The sequence below is a fragment of the Andrena cerasifolii genome, chromosome 5, assembly GCF_050908995.1.
Source record: "Andrena cerasifolii isolate SP2316 chromosome 5, iyAndCera1_principal, whole genome shotgun sequence".
NCBI lineage: Eukaryota > Metazoa > Arthropoda > Insecta > Hymenoptera > Andrenidae > Andrena > Andrena cerasifolii.
The window spans coordinates 18,457,737-18,473,960 of NC_135122.1; the positions used below are offsets into that span (position 1 = coordinate 18,457,737).

The 16,224-nt window shown below is 37.1% G+C and overlaps 4 protein-coding genes across 7 annotated transcripts in view; 1 reads left to right on the forward strand and 3 right to left on the reverse strand.

Moving 5' to 3' along the window:
- LOC143368939 (dystrophin, isoforms A/C/F/G/H) overlaps positions 1-262 on the reverse strand; it is a 338,640-nt gene extending 338,378 nt beyond the window's left edge. The window contains exon 1 of the mRNA XM_076812178.1: positions 219-262. The gene's annotated coding sequence lies outside the window, so the exon portion shown is untranslated. The remainder of the gene's footprint in view (positions 1-218) is intronic.
- An 855-nt stretch (positions 263-1,117) lies between these two features.
- On the forward strand, positions 1,118-1,679 carry Nop10 (Nop10 ribonucleoprotein). Its single transcript, XM_076812214.1, has 3 exons — positions 1,118-1,283; positions 1,399-1,441; positions 1,510-1,679. Exons 1-3 carry the CDS (start codon positions 1,230-1,232, stop codon positions 1,605-1,607), a joined length of 195 nt encoding a protein of 64 aa, XP_076668329.1. The 5' UTR covers positions 1,118-1,229; the 3' UTR covers positions 1,608-1,679.
- Positions 1,680-2,017: 338 nt separating this feature from the next.
- Sidl (SIDL trafficking protein particle complex subunit 10) lies at positions 2,018-9,157 on the reverse strand. Of its 3 annotated transcripts, none has more exons than XM_076812187.1 (12): positions 8,655-9,154; positions 7,901-8,118; positions 7,587-7,780; positions 7,306-7,501; positions 7,102-7,213; positions 6,836-7,023; positions 6,515-6,733; positions 5,690-6,453; positions 4,902-5,568; positions 4,349-4,810; positions 3,817-4,138; positions 2,018-3,703 (listed from the first exon to the last, which is right to left on the reverse strand). In XM_076812187.1, exons 1-12 carry the CDS (start codon positions 8,731-8,733, stop codon positions 3,579-3,581), a joined length of 3,546 nt encoding a protein of 1,181 aa, XP_076668302.1. In that variant the 5' UTR covers positions 8,734-9,154; the 3' UTR covers positions 2,018-3,578. The 3 variants fall into 3 exon arrangements, with proteins under 3 accessions (XP_076668302.1, XP_076668303.1, XP_076668305.1); XM_076812188.1 differs by lacking the exon at positions 8,655-9,154 and adding an exon at positions 8,256-8,400; XM_076812190.1 differs by lacking the exon at positions 2,018-3,703 and having other exon boundaries at positions 3,893-4,125; positions 8,655-9,157.
- A 3,727-nt stretch (positions 9,158-12,884) lies between these two features.
- Positions 12,885-16,086, reverse strand: LOC143368942 (uncharacterized). Of its 2 annotated transcripts, XM_076812191.1 has the most exons (11): positions 15,584-16,086; positions 15,359-15,500; positions 15,064-15,239; positions 14,802-14,983; positions 14,561-14,711; positions 14,449-14,490; positions 14,212-14,371; positions 13,718-14,094; positions 13,349-13,641; positions 13,135-13,242; positions 12,885-13,058 (listed from the first exon to the last, which is right to left on the reverse strand). In XM_076812191.1, the coding sequence occupies exons 1-11, from the start codon at positions 15,665-15,667 to the stop codon at positions 12,959-12,961; spliced, it is 1,815 nt and encodes a 604-aa protein (XP_076668306.1). In that variant the 5' UTR covers positions 15,668-16,086; the 3' UTR covers positions 12,885-12,958. The 2 variants fall into 2 exon arrangements, with proteins under 2 accessions (XP_076668306.1, XP_076668307.1); XM_076812192.1 differs by lacking the exon at positions 14,449-14,490 and having other exon boundaries at positions 15,584-16,085.
- Between the last annotated feature and the right edge of the window lie 138 nt (positions 16,087-16,224).

Below are 16,224 nucleotides of genomic sequence, written 5' to 3' on the forward strand. Positions count from 1 at the left end.
TATGGATAGAACGGTTATAGATAATGCGAGCTGAAATGAAATGCGTTTCCTCCACAGTAATCGTGACCTTCTTGCTTGCACAATTTCGTTTCATTGATTCTGCTTCTTCGTTCGATCAATCTCGATCTTGCTGCACCGCTTTTTATAATTATTTAAATTAGCTATACGCGTGGACGACTCTGTAGAAGTGTAGACGTAGAAAACGCGAGAATCATTACCTCAAACAGCCCCGGGAATCATTGAGCAAATGTTTTTAAACGCGACGTTCAGGGATCCGCTACCGTATAGGCATAGGCTATTGCGGGCAATACTCGTTCCACACTGCCAACGATTTGTCTGTCAACGGAAGTGACACCCTGTGGCTCTTGTGTGCCTATCTGGCCGTTCGTTGCATCGGCCAAGCGTAGTACTCGACCGTCGAGACTTTGCCGAAGAAGAACCATCAGAACTTCTCCACCCACGTATCTGTCACTTAAACGCGCGAACAATCAGTGCTCTCGTCGACGAGATATTATTGAAAACTCTGTTATTCATTCAAATACACCATCCATATCAAATTTCAACAGCCTAAATAACAGTAGTACTTACGCAAACAAAAAATAAACAATGGTAAAGTGCCTACCAAATTCCGGAATGTGGAATTCAACGCACAGTAAAATCAGTAACAGTCAGACAAAGTATAATTAATAATGCTTAAGTTCAATCGGATGTATTTGAAGCACACACGCGTGCCTATGAGGAAAACTTCAATCTTTCTTCTATACATTATTAATTAGATAATTATTCGTTCGAATTTTATTACCTTAGATAAGAATTTTATCTAAATATTAGTGCAAGCTTGCGGTATATTTTAGTCGCATCCTGAAAGTCCTGAGAAATATATAAACGGGGTTGACAACTGAATTGAAGAATGAAGGCACAATATCTATGTTTCATTTAATTTCGAAATGAAATTCTTCAATTGAAAAGATTCTTACTTTAGAGTAAGCATCAAGTATAATGTTTCAAATTTCAAATTTCAAATTTCAAATTTCAAATTTCAAATTTAATCAATCGATTTGCGTAGTCGAACGCGTCACTGTGCTACCTGCGCATGCGTCGAAAACAGTTCACGCGATTCACATCGATCGACCACGAGGTAGAAATTGATAGTAAACGTTAAAAAAACATAACCTACGCGAGGTTCAGCGTGGTTCGTAACGAGTACGAGTAGAAATTGGAGCATAAAAATGTATTTGATGTACTATTTAAACGAAACCGGAGAACGGGTGTATACTTTAAAGGTAGAAAATAGGAAATTCCATATATTATAAAATGCGTGATATAAAATTTCAATTAATATATGCCAACTTTTTTCTATCAATTCATTTTACTGATGTACGCATTATCGTTTTGCAGAAAATAGATCCAAATGGAAAACCCACCCTATCAGCGCACCCAGGTAAATAAATAAATTATACTCTTCTTTCAATGGCGGTAATAATCATTTCACATTGAAAATATTTTCAGCTCGATTCTCTCCGGAAGATAAATATTCAAGAGAAAGGATAACGTTAAAGAGAAGATTTGGTCTGTTACTTACGCAACAGCCGCTACCAACTTATTAGTATTCCTCCCTTTTTACTTCCAATTAATTGCACCTGTATCGCGAAAGAATAAATCTAAATTTTATAACAAAATATGTACGTACATACGCACACGCGCACGTGTCTATGCCTATGCCTACTTTTTACTCTGTATTTGATACGCGGACAAACACGCAAGCATTTAACGCCCACGACTTCCCCTTCTGATAATCTAAATATAAATTTCTCGACAAATTACTGCATTTGTGATCGAGATGTATTCGCGTCGTTGGGACGCAAATTATAATGCAACCTAAATACAATAAACAATGATTTAATGGTTCGTTTCTGTTAATACAAAAATTTTCTTTTATTCAAATTTTAGTTTATCTTAACATGTACATATAAAAAATAAAAGTTATATTTTAATTCATTATACAATACCTAATGACTTCAAATTGGATACAATTTTATTAGAAAAACATACTAACAGAATTACATAAAACCAACTTCGGTATTTAAATCTTAATATTATGTCGAAGCTACTTTAAAGTTTTACAAGCTACGTGTATGATAAAATAAAATTGTTCTGAACTAGTACATACGATAAAACTATTACCGCAAAACTAAAAAACTTGTACCAACATTTCATAACACTTATACAAATATATTATTTTGCCTTAACTTAAGACGGTGAATAACAATGTAGGTGCGCTATTCAATATATTTATGTACACATCTTTGTACATATACACCCAAACATGTATACATGTACCTCTTGTTTCTTCAATATTCAACAGTAATACGTGATGCTATAAATTCAAAATAATTCTTCGATTACAGATAACGAAATAAACGTCACTTGTTATTCATTTATAACGTTATATATATTAATAATTAACATTAATAAATAATGCGGAAAGAAACACTTCGCCGTTACATTATTTTTAGATAAATATTTCAGAATATCATTTGAACTTATAAATACTGAATTTTTATGTTTCTCCAATATAGAAAATATCAAGTATCGAGTATTTTAATGGTATCCTTATTTACATCATTCACGAAAATATCCCAATTAATGCGCAAAAGTAGTTTGCTTTTTACCATGGCAACATAATGATACTTTATGCAATATTCATATGTTGAACGATAAAGAACTAAAATATAAATGTAACGTAAGTAGTATTTATCTTGTTCTTTTTACATTTACTTACATTTTATACAAATATTTATTACAGAATACAACATCCTTATCCTTCATAATGCTTGCATACAAAGTATATAATCTTATATTCCTGTTCCGTGTTATGAGTATATATCGTTGACAAACATCTGTACAAATTTTACAGATTTCTATTCGGCAAAAGGGATTTAGCGTTCGATCACCTTAATACTAAGATGACACGCTCCGTAAGATCTTGGAAATCGACCAAAGTTATGATAAATTGCCTCGTGGTGAACTTAGCACAGCACTTACGTCGCGTATAAATTAAACATTTGGAAGATAGTAGACAATTTTCAGTACCTATGCTATTGCACTATGTACATAACATGAAAATCATAAGTACATAATTTACAACTTACTTCCAAATTAGAGCGAACGAAAGAAGAGATTGGTCAGATTTCAGAGTCACGTTGTTCCACAGGACAAATCATTATTTTGTAACCCTACCTTTCGGCTATGCGTTTCCATTGTAATTACCGAAGCTTCTTAATGTTACTTACTGCTTACAATATTGTCATATACTTGCTTCTAATGGCAAAACCTAACAATTAATTGGGCAAACACGAACGGTGCCATAAATCGAAATTCGAAAATACTCTATTTGTCTAAAATTCGAATTTCAATTAAAGAATATAGAAAAGTCATAAACAAATTCGTATAAAGATGAAAAATAAATTGTGGAAGTGTGCCGAACAATGGAAAAGAGGATATTAATCGAGGTGTACACAATTCGAATTTTACAATGCCATGGATATTATATGCTGTTAATATCAATGCCTTTGCATTCAATTTGCTTCTGAAGGTGCTGCTGGCAGAACGTGAACTTGCTGGGCTTTACTAGCGTTATAGACTTGTCCAGGACTGAATGGCTCTAGTCTCGGAACAGACCCTATTTCGCTTTTGCGAATGTCTTTAAAAAAAAAAGTTAACATTAACAATACCGAGGGAGAAAAAAAACAAGAAAAGTCTTTGGACTTGAGATTGCAGAGAACATGTGACGTATACAAATGGCGATGCACTTACCGCTCTTCGACTCCGGTGCTGGGATGTATCGAGACAATCTAACAACAGGAAGGGGTAAGTAACCACTGGTTAATGGCATCACGTCCAATGTGACACTTTGTTTTTCTAGGACTTCCAACGACACAATGCCAGCAGTGCGGCCACACACGGCCCACATAGCTTGATCAGCAAGAACCTCGTACATTAATTGAGGTGGAGGATTTGGATTAGGACTAGGCAACAGGCGTGTTACTGTGAGATAAAGATGGCACATGCTACCAGCACGACAAAATTCACCTCCGTTCCCAGCTGGTTCGACTTTTGAGGACACTGTAAACAAAGTCTGGAAGATGATGTTATAAATAGAACCTTGTCTTTTTAAAACACTTTTACATAAACTCCGCGGCATGCTAATAAAATCATTTCCACTTTACATCTAATAAGAAGTTGAGCTATTAATATAAGTTAAATCAGAGTACAATATATTCAGATACATCTCACTAGTTGATGACTATTAAATAGGCAAAGGCAAAGATAAAATTTATTCCCTTACCACGTAATCTGTAATATCAAAGTTGCATCTATAAACGCTGGATGCATTCTCCACTCTTTTTAAGTTATGTATATGTAGAGGATCGTCATTGGTACGCAAATCACTTAGTTCTTCAGTATCATTAATTGGCATATATTTTACACGAAAGTCAGTCTTTATGGGCATCATAGACTTCTCGTCCTTACCAATTTCAAGTTCCCACATGAACGATACATTTATTCCGTTACCTATAACTAATCTCTGACCCGCAATTGGATTTAAGCTTTTAAAGGTAACATCAATAGATGTTACTGTTGTTAATTCTGGCTCGGTTAGTTGCAAAAGTTGGGTCGTTAGTCCCGTTACTACTATCTGAAGGAATTTTCTCCGTTTCGCTGTGTGAAGCTTCATAGTTGACATCAATGGTGGGCCAAAGTGGAAAGGTATACCTTCTTCTGATCCCCATGGGCATTGTATATTCAACTGGACAAAAGAATATTAACAGTTACGAATACTATAAAAGCACAAGCACGTACATATATTCTTGCATTTAGATCGATCCAAGGATAAGTACCTTGTGCTCCATCGATAAAGTATCTTTCTTTGGTGGTAGATCTGCTAGCACTTTTAACTGTAACCGTATAGTTTGAAACGGTTCACAGACTGGCAGTGGTATCTCTAACTCTTTTGACATTACTTCCTGTGAACCGTCAATTTGTACTGCTAATCCTCTAGACGTACGTAACTTCAACTTCATTTCCTTCGCTATTTTTATACTCCCGCTCATAATAATTAACTCTATGTCTTGAGCGAGGCCTGCCAGTAAGTCTCTACCGCATTTCAACGAAATTGTTGGCTGTGTCTTAGCTACTTCGTAACATAACCGAGGATTTAAAACGGGCGACAGAAATTCCAATTTCTCTTCGATAACTAGCGATAATTGGCCAACTTTGTAAAAGCCAGGCTGATCAACGCGTCTAACCAACGTAAACGTATTCACGCTCGGCTTCATTATAAATCCATCGCACGTTAAGGCTCTGCTAAAATCACCTTTCGCATTTACAGACGGTTTCCTATGCTTTGTACTGTCAGAACGTCTCACAACGGGTTTGGTATTTCTGTGTACAACACTAGCAGATCCAAGACTTTTATCTTCTTTGTAATCTAAATACGAATACACCTGTAACTGAAGCAGGGTTGGATCGAACGGTTTCATATCTTCTAGAGTACACTTCGATAATCTGCAAGTACAAGATCTATTAATTGACGCCTAACGCTAAACTAACGGAATTCGCACAGCACTATCCACCATGTATCTACAAGCAATCGTTATTTACACAGAACGTAGGTGTTTTTACATACAGCGGCATCGTAGGTTCAGCTGGCAATTTAGATCCTTTTTTCTTATTGGGTACCAAAGGCTTCTGAATTTCTTCGATAGATATAGATGCCATAGTACATTTCACCTCTCTAGGAAATAAACTTTGCACACTGATCTCGATATTAACCACGCAATCTTGCACCACTTTATCCATCACTTTAACTTCCATACTGAGTATTAGAAAGGCGCATCCAAGCTCTATGAGTAATGGTTGAGGAGACGAAATCATTTTCATATATCCAAACATCTCTGCGAAATATGTATTACGAACAGTGACGTGCAATACATCCAAACTGGCGATCGCTGCGCAAACTTTTGTGTATTTCTCAACGTCGTCCATCCTTTTATAACACTGCGCAAGTTCAAGTTGAGTTTGCGCTGCTAAGTGGGCCCAACCTTCGTCGGTGTAAGTTTTTAAGGCGTCTGATAAAAATGCCACAGCTTTCTGATTCTCCCCGAGCTCGCTGTAAAACTGTGCTAGCTCCTTCCCTATTAATCTGGCCGATCGAATGCGACCCACGTGCTTGTAAGTACCCATAGCTAATTCCGCATGCTCAAGATATTGCTTTTTAAACGCCTCTTTCGACGAGAGCGCTTCTTTTAACTTATCGGTCGGTGTTAATTTCCCCTCCATCTGTGACTCAGAGTCTCCCATACCAGCTATAAGATAAACAACTGTGTGTAATTGCTCGCTCGATGGTTCATTCCCAGGCATCAGACCACACAGCTTTCCTAAATCGCCTAACTGAAATAGATCATCATGGTTAAGAAGAGCCTTCGGTTAATATACGGTTTTAGTGACTCACCTTATCCCTGGCAAGAGCCCATAGACTAGCTGTATGTAAAGAGCAAAGATCTAGTTGCTGATTATTATCAATGTTATAAGATGATAATTGACAAGCTTGCAGCACTTCCAATGCGCAGAGGAAAGACCAACACTCGATGGATCCTTCGGGTCGTTGAACTTCTAAGATACGTAATTCGCTTAATGTATTGTGAACAAACGATAAGCACCTTTGTGCGACCTAAATTAAAATTCATTCATGTCTGTAGTTTTATTCCGAATCAATAAACGGCCGATTCTTCGCAAATAAAGGAATCACGGGCTAATGTTAGCTTGTACATACCTCCCATGGTTTGTTAAGCGCTAGTAACATGGCACACTGTCTACTGAATAAATAACTTCTAAGATCTAATAATGATGCTTTACACTCGGCCAAAAGATATCTTAAATGATGATTTGTACCATTACTTAAATTAACGCCTGGCCAATTATTCAACGGAGTTTGAAACAAATTTAACCAGATTGGAGTATCTGCAAGAATTTCGTTTAATTATTCATTTTATAATTCTTAAGGGGGAGAGTAACTAATTAGAGAAAGAACTGATATACCTCCCGCGTTCGAATTAAGCACAAACTGCGTAAAAAGAGCATCTAACTCGTCATACTGCACTAATGCTTCGTCATGCAAGCCTAACATTTGTAAGACAAATGCAAGTTCTTCCTGAAGAAATCAGTTGTGATTAAGAGTCGTACATTTCCAATGCTTCGTACGTCTACTAAGATGTAACAATAAGTAACGCCGCGTTATTTTACCTGTAGTAAGAAATAGTGACAGAAATTCCAGTTCGGATGATTCCTACTTTCTCTTTGTTCTCTAATTATATCTTCGAAATGCGATAGTGTTTTATCATACGCGACAAGCATTAAGTGACGTATACGATTAATTAAACCTCTCCATGATTCTGCCGAGCGCATCTCCGATTTCACGGAATTTATTACAGAAAAACATCTGTTCGACATATAATATATAATGAAACAATTTATAAAGATATATATATACTCGTCGAGCGGCCAGTAATTAATTATTACATCACCTGTCGCCATTCTTAGAAGCAAAATCACTACGTATTTTGTCCAAAACAGTTGTCCTAGGTAATAATTTATTAGTTTTCTTTATATCGTAAGTTTCTACCAAAACGATCATCCAGTCTTGGATCTGATATTGCGTCAGCGTTTTCAACCAAGTATCTATGTCATCTCTGATACTCGTCTTATAAGTATCTACATCCTGAAACCATGATGTACACGATCAAAGAAATAAAAAATATAGCGTCACCTTATATTTCGATAAACTTATATATCTCTGAAAAGATCCAGCTCTGCATAATTACAACGGTGACCTACTTACGGAACATTCACTCCAATAGATATGGAATATTGGCTGTTTTATCAGATGCCAATCCTTCTCGGTTGGAAGAATATCCTTGGAAAATGGCACGAACATCGCCCCGAGTTTAACTTGCTTAATCGGTCTACTGAATGATCTGCGCCATTCCACCATGTCTGCAGGTATGGCTTGCGACAAACTATTTTCCAATGTAGAAAATAACTTCTCGTCTCCTGTATCTATACGAAAAAGAATCCAAAGGGAAGCATGAAAATTATTATCGATTCTTCTCTTTCTCCGATGAATACGCATTATTAATTATAATAAGATACGAATAGGAAATTTTCAAAACATTCTGACTGAGATAAGCATTAACCTATTTAAAATAGCATATGTTCTTCGAAAATGAATGCTGATGATCCAAGAAATCAACTTTAACAGAATTCATTGTCATCTGTTGGAAAGTTTTAAACGCACAAAGTCGTGACACCAAATAATTTCAATCAGTTTGAAAAGGCAAAAGAGGCGTCGCGAAGACTGACAGTTAAGGCTGATTCAGACACGTCGAGTAATTTAGTACTGTTTCGTGTGTGAACACTAAAATTTAGTCAAGTAGTTTAGTAAAACAATGGTAAATTACTAAATTCCTCGCTACTCGACTAAATTACTCGACGTGTCTGTTCCAGCCTTTAGCCGAAGGCATCAATAACAACGCTTAACAGTGTCACCACTGAAAAGAGGTTAAATACGTTGATATTCCGATTAATGAACTTACATGTGATAAGTGGCTTAGTATCCATAAAGGTATTGGTCTTACGTTCACCACCCAAAGACGACCCCCCATTGTAATTCATTTCTAAAGATTGCCAGTTGCTTCGCGAACTTGCTTTCAATCATTACAACTTTACGTCACGTTTGCTACTTTATACAGAAATTACGTTTCAGCAGATTCTCAAACGAAACGCCTGCCACTCCGACGACCGTTCTGGATTAAATTACGAGCGATATTTCCATTCGTCGCAACTCCACGAAACTTCGGCGCAGTCTAACTAATTGAACATTTCATTTCCATCTCTTCAGGCCAGCTCCATTGAGGTTGGAATCTTCTTCGGTTTAACATGTCGTGTCATATCGATTCTCTTAGAAATCTCGATATCTCGTGCCTCCACCATCTCCAACACAGACAAGATACAGAATAGACCGATCACCCAATGCTATTTTCTGTCACCCGATTTTGGAGCTCGATAAGCCGTTATCATTTCCGTGTCACGCCCAACGTTATCTGCTCAGAATTAAATAAGGGCACAGACGAGGTATAGAATAGACCCATCACCTTATGGGACTTCGTGTCGCCACCCAATCTGTGTTACCGACCCATAATTTGAGGACTGAATTTAGCGACCTCTGTTCATGAACAGCGTCCAACTCAGCAACTACTCTGAAATGTGTTGAAATGCTGAAAGGTGTGTGCGTACTTGTATACGTGTGACTTGTTTAGAGAGAGAGTTTGAAATAAGAGGGTAGGCTTTTGTTACGGTATGCTTTGGCTCGGTTGGTCAACGACTCACGCGGATTTCTCTCCGAAAATCCATTTCGTGGATCAAGACACTATGGCGTTCAGAAATGGCATTTCTTCAAAGCCCGTGCAAGCTATAAATTGCAAGATGACATTGTTTATTAGCACTTTGCGTACCCTTGCGAACCCTTTCACGTATCGTGCGCCGAAAAAAGTATTAAAAATTCACGCTGTTACTGATATTCCCACAAGTTTCTAATGCACTGTTTAATCATTCCAGTGAAGTAATAATAATTGGATTCCGTTTGCCGCCAACACTGAAATTTACAGTAAAATCTAATTTTAAAAGTCTCGCAGAAAGTTGCATGATGCATGAGTGTCTTAAAAGTTTGTCTAGCCCTGAGAAATTCATCGGTTCAGTCAAGTGTGTGCATGGCATAGTGCATATTATCTCGTGATTTCTCAATTCACAAGTATCTCACTCATATTTCTCCAAATATTCCTGCAACTATTCACTTACACTAAGTTCAACTAAAACGTATTTATACATTATATAACATTAATGTATCGAACGATTAAACATTGAGAATAAAAAAGAATTCAGTCGGCGGAGAAAATCATTTGCAAGTCCAAGGCCAAATGTTACAAATTGCTTGATATCTCGAGTTCTATCGATTATAGTTAATAATAATTTATACTGGGCGGTTAGTGTAAATGTTGTTAACATTATTTGTCACAGCAATAGCCACTGGAATGGATATTTTAGCCGAAAATCCATTTTTGCCGAAGAATTCGCTGGATTTCGCAATTGTAACTAACCGTCGACCTTGTTTTCATCGGGGGACATCATTCCTCGAAGTCTACATAAGGAGCTCACAGATCTTCATGTACTCAGTCGTCGTCGGTCCTCCGGACTTGAAGGACCTCCGGGAACCCTGGAGCTGCCGAGCCACCTGGATCCACTGGACTTCCTGGGGACCTGGTTCTTCCTCCCCCTCCCCCCGGAGCTGCTGAACTTGCTGGGGACCTGGTCAGGATTTCATCCCTGGTTCTTCCTCCCCCTCCCCCCTGGAGCTGCCGAGCCACCTGGATCCACTGGACTTCCTGGGGACCTGGTTCTTCCTCCCCCGCCCCTCGGAGCTGCTGAACTTGCTGGGGACCTGGTGAGGATTTCAACCCTGGTTCTTCCGCCAGCCTCTCGCCCCTCTGGCCTGGGTTCGTTTATTCGCTTGGTGCTGATGAAATTTTGGGGTTCGGTAAGTCATTTAAAATTTTATTGTTTCGCGAATGTCGAATCTGATTTCTTCGGTCGTTTTCCATCATCTGTCCTATTTCCATGCATACTTTCGAGAATTTTGCGCGAGTCGTTCTATTTTGTGTATTTCTTCGATGGGTTTGCATGATTTATTTTATTTCATGCATTTCTTCGATGGGTTTAAATGATTTATTTCATTTTCGTGAATTTCTTCGATGGTTTTCTCTGATTCATTTCATCTCGTCGATGTCTTCGATGGTTTTCCCTGATTCATTTCATGTCTTCGATGGTTTTTCCTGATTTATTTCATCTCGTCGATGTCTTCGATGGTTTTCTCTGATTCATTTCATCTCGTCGATGTCTTCGATGGTTTTCCCTGATTCATATCATCTCGTCGATGTCTTCGATGGTTTTCCCTGATTCATTTCATCTCGTCTATGTCTCCGATGGTTTTTTGTGACTTCTGTCACTCTTTCCTTCAAGTACTTATCTCTGCGGTGGTTTTGCATGCTCGTGCGTGCTCTGCTGTTGGTCGAAATTATCTCGATCGTCTCCAACTCAATAAGCTTTTCCTTAATTTCTTTCCAGGCCGACCACACCGTTACTAACATATAGTAGTTGATTGTTTCAGCTTTTCAGGTTCACCGTTACTCGGGGAAACTAGTGAAAAGTGATAGTGAAAAGTGATCGTGCAAAGTGACAGTGAAAGAAGACATCTAAGGAAGCCTAGGCTAATTTATTATAGTATGAAGTATTTAAGGTCCCATGTAAAATTGCCAAGCAGTCACTAAATCGTTAACTTTGTTGTTCGTTTATTGGCTCCTCATCTGCGATGAGGAGGTTACCGCTGCTTCCGTTTGCGGAAGCAAGTGACTGAGCATGGAATCGGTATGGGTGGATCAGTTTCATCCCTTGGTGTTCTTGTCCAAAGGGAAAAGTTTCGGGCGTAGGGGGTGCACCTTTTGATACACTGCCTGCGTAAGTCACCCGGTTCGATTACCCAATCTCCGTGTTGGACGGCTTGAGTCAGGTCAAGTGTTTGCTCCTGACGAGTCGCATCGGAGCAACAGGAATCGTCTGGGAGGCGCCGAGCGCTTTTCCCTTTCGACTTGGACAGCAGGGTGGTAGGAACTGCGCCGTCCAATACTTGTTTCATGCTTACCCTTCGCCTTTCCTTCTTTCCTGAATTGCTTTTAATCGAGCGATTGCTTGGCAGTTCCCTAGATTCTATATCTAAACCGAAGGGATCGATGGAACTTTGTTTCCATCCATCTCTTTGGTTTAGTAGGCTTCATGTACAGGGAGATCGATGGAACTTTGATTCCATCTATCTCTCTACGGGTCTCGAAACGCAGCAACCTCCTCGTGGTGAGACCTGGTAATCGATGAGAATCGAGCCGATAGCTGTGATTGTCAAATATTCTAATTAGATATAAGAATTTCTTTAACTTGCAATACTATGTAACTTAAAATGTTGTTCGATTGTTCCTACCGAACCCCAGAATACGAATATAGTGTTAAGATGGAAGAATAAGTGCAAGTTGGAATATTTCAGCGAGATACTGGAACTGTTGAGTTTTTCACAATTTTTAAAGTCCTCTCTGCTTCAGCATTTTATTGAAATATACAAAGTTACAATTCCTTTGCGAGGTATTCCACGTTACATCATGAAAGCATGTCTTCCACAAATAATGTTGTTGTTTATATAAATTTGTATGTTAAATAAATTTGTTTTGCGTTAAATAAACCCGAATAGGGCAGCAAGGTTAAAAGGCGTATGTGTTCTTGTTTTGTTGCGATCCTGCCTTCTCGGTCGTTACACGGAATACGTTTATAAAACGACCTTTAAATTGTTACTCTAACAGAATCATTTTTAAATCGCGGGTTTCGAATGACCTAGTTTTACCCGTGGTGAATTCTAATTCCTACCACGCGTAGCGTTACAATCTATTTCGAGACTTAACCGGTAACGTTGCACGTGACACGAAAATGGTAAGGGGATTCGCGAGCCCCTCGAGCGTGTGACATAAAATTACATTGCGTGATAGGTCTATCGTATATCTGATCTGTGATTATAATTGGGGCACAGAAAAGGTAAACATTTGAAAATTATTATTTCCGAAAACTTCAAAAGGCTGTCACTTTCTTATTAGACGTTAGATTCAATTAAAATTTGTACGGAATCTAGTCCCCTACAACCTTTACTCACCGGAGATATAGGCGTTCGAAAATGATTGGTAAGCACAGATATTTAATATCTCAAAATGTTTAATTAATAATAAAATGAACTTAGAAGTAATTAAAATACTTATTCATGAAAATCGCGTTCCACGCGATACAAATGTTGTTTTATAAGATCTTCTTCTTTGCTCATAATTGGCGTAATTACATTTAAATTCATAATTGACCTAGAATTATATTAAGATATATTTAGATGTCACCGTACATAATACATGAACTTGTGATCGAGACCGGAATACTTACAAATCTGAACACAGCGAGCTTAAGTCCAGAGGTATGAGATAACGTTTGTGCGAGGATAAATCACCAAATGGGTCGTCTTCGTTCTCAAAATTGTCAAATCCTTTCAGTCTACAAGAATAAATGAATAAAATCAATATTTAGCTTACATAAAGATCATACGATCAATAAATTATTTTCAAATCTAATTAATGTTTGCTGCAACGTATATGCCTACCTCACGATGAAATGTTTGTGCCGCTGTATCATTGATGCGTCGACATTACGTTTCGCTAAAGTAAATATTATGGGAAATACTATGTCACGAAAATCAGCAATTTCTACATAATTATGTTGGTCAGAGCTTTTTACAGAGAAATCTCTTTTAAATCTTCGTTTAATTAAAGACCGCGTTGTCCGCGTGTCTATCCAAATAACACGGGCTCCTCTATTAAGCATTTCGGCAAACCAATCGGAACCGCCAATTTCAGCCACATGATTCCACTGTATTCCATCGTACCAATCGTGTATCTTGAAATATAAAAGATTAGTCGATTTCTTCTAATCGACGTTAACGTTTCGGAAAATAGGATTATCAACAACTTACGAGACACTGGCAAACTGTACCAAGTATTCCACGAAAGTCTGCCATTAATGTCATGAAGGATTCAGAGCTTTTAGGATACAACAATACAATATCTGTTCCTGTGTTGCTAATGTTATCGCAAAATAGATTCTCCGTATCTTTTAAAGCACGCATAACCATTTTACTGTATTTGTGCTGATTAGTCTTCGCATTACGTTTACTAGGACTTATGTAAAGTTTCACTTTCTGTATGTTACAAGTGTATATCATACAGATAAAGTATACAATTACAAGCATCGAAAGCATAGATAACATGATAATAACAATCGACAAGAACAGATAGAAATTGGCGTTATTGTCGACTTTGATACCAAAATGTGTAGGAATATATTGACACTCTGCGAAGAAGTTTTCAATTGGCACTTACAATTTATGAATATCCATAATTTATGGTAGAAACTAGAATACACAGTGTTTCATGCAAGATATGTATAGGCATGATAATCTTCATTTACCTTTGAACCATTCACACAGACCGTTCCTATTCATAGGGGACTTCCAGAGAGATCTGCTTACACATCTGGGATCGAGTAAAACTATTACGACACAATATTTTGTATTTCTTAAGGATTCAATTGTAAAGTTTAGTTTTCTTTCGTACACCCCGCTTGTTATCTAATTGATAAACATAAATTTGTTTGAATCATCAAAGTAGCGTACTGTAATAGAAAAATGTTAAACACCTAACTTACCAAACTTTTACTAGAATTATCAGGCTTCTTTTGTATATATTCCTTTTTTAACAATAAAACATTAGTAAGTACCAATAGATCACTAATAAATCTTGTAATGTTAAAATATTACCAAAACATTGAAACTCCAACTATTGTTTGAAATATTATCGCTGTTAAAATTACATTCTTCGTGACCCTCATAGGTATACATAGTTCTCAGCCACAATATAGCATTTTCAACTATTGACGTAGAAAAGTCAATTTCGAAGTAAAGTTCATTACTGTAAAATTTAAATAGAATTTTATTTTACTTTCTCGAAACAGTTACTGCGAGAGATGTTAAATAGTTAAAATTATAATTCTTAACTCACTGCTCCTTTGTATTATTAGGTAAAATGTTATATACACATTTCAATTTTGGTTTTACAACTTCCGTACGACTGTAATTTGTCGTGAAAAATCTGTTGCTTTTCACAAATCCACCTCTGCCGAAGTAGATTTGAACAGCATAGCATGCCGTAAATATATATCGAAAAGGTATCCTAATGCTGCGCTGGAATAAAACACTATATTAAGTGTATCAAAGTGTTGAAAAAGGATCGCTATTATAAATATAGAAATAAAGGTAATTACTCGATGCTCGTTGTTATTTGAAACGAAGCATATGGTATTTGTAGTATGTAGTTCAGTGTCTATATTTTCAAAATCATAACTGATACATGCTTTTTCATTAACCGATTCGTTCGCGAATAAAGTAATTTCATATTTGCAGGCTCCCTTTGGTGGTATAAGATTAATCTCTATATCACCTGTAAAAGATCAAATATTATTTAATAGATTTATTATCATTTTAATGCCTAGTGGCAAATACGTACGTACTTATTTCATAGCCGTTTATATGAAATTGAATATTTATGTTACTATTTACCAGGAAAGTTGGTTCCATCTTGGTAAGTTATTGGTATAATATTTACATTTGGAATATCTTCATTCCCACAAAATTCTAAGAAATCTAAGGTCGAAACATTGTTGCTGTTTGATGTTTGACATCCATCTGCGTCGCAAAAATACTATAAATAAAGAACGTATACACATCTGTGTATTTAGTATTCTCAAAACTGGAAAAAACAAAACTTTCAAATTTTATACTCACGTTGCATTCATCCAAATTCGAAATAACAGAACGCACATGGACGATATAAATCGCAATTACAATATAACCTTTGTGCATAATCATTGAATCGCAGTTTCACGGAAACTATTACTTTACATGCAATTGTAAAGCTGAACGATCAATTACGTTTACGTTCAAAATTTTACACTTTCCATAAATTTTTAAAATTCATGTTTTCGCGAAAACTATATACCAGATGCTCTTTGGATTGGAAAAAAGTGCAACATCGATAATATGTGACCGTGAAATCATCCGATTCGACGCACATATTTTCGAGCAACATATTCACTTTCACACTTTACCGTATGGTGTGTGACAGAAAGAAATGCAGGCACGATGTGACGACAATATCAGACAACACAGAGCGTCAAAAATACAGCGAATAACGAATAACTAATGCATGTGCACGCATGTGCGCACTGGCTGTTTCAGTCAGAATTGTCGGTGTGTACAAACTTCATTGAGGCAACTTCACAAGGTTTAAGTAAATAGAACAGCTGCTGGTGAGATGCAAAATATTGCAAGTCATTGGTCTGATATAGCATTCAAAGAGCAGGGAGAGTTAGAGAATAAAGAAACACATAAGGTGCACCTGATTTGTCAGGAAAGAATATTTCGCT

Excerpts from the sequence above, each read along its gene's own strand:
- Nop10 (XM_076812214.1), top strand. The coding sequence starts at position 1,230 with ATGTATTTGATGTACTATTTAAACGAAACCGGAGAACGGGTGTATACT. Across the intron at positions 1,284-1,398 it reads AACGGGTGTATACTTTAAAG|AAAATAGATCCAAATGGAAA; the intron begins GTAGAAAATAGG and ends ATCGTTTTGCAG. Across the intron at positions 1,442-1,509 it reads CACCCTATCAGCGCACCCAG|CTCGATTCTCTCCGGAAGAT; the intron begins GTAAATAAATAA and ends AAATATTTTCAG.
- Sidl (XM_076812187.1), bottom strand. The coding sequence starts at position 8,733 with ATGAATTACAATGGGGGGTCGTCTTTGGGTGGTGAACGTAAGACCAAT. Across the intron at positions 7,214-7,305 it reads GTCACTATTTCTTACTACAG|GAAGAACTTGCATTTGTCTT; the intron begins GTAAAATAACGC and ends TGATTTCTTCAG. Across the intron at positions 4,139-4,348 it reads TTGATATTACAGATTACGTG|ACTTTGTTTACAGTGTCCTC; the intron begins GTAAGGGAATAA and ends ATCATCTTCCAG.
- LOC143368942 (XM_076812191.1), bottom strand. The coding sequence starts at position 15,667 with ATGATTATGCACAAAGGTTATATTGTAATTGCGATTTATATCGTCCAT. Across the intron at positions 15,501-15,583 it reads CGAATTTGGATGAATGCAAC|TATTTTTGCGACGCAGATGG; the intron begins GTGAGTATAAAA and ends CTTTATTTATAG. Across the intron at positions 13,059-13,134 it reads AGCTCGCTGTGTTCAGATTT|GTCAATTATGAATTTAAATG; the intron begins GTAAGTATTCCG and ends ATATAATTCTAG.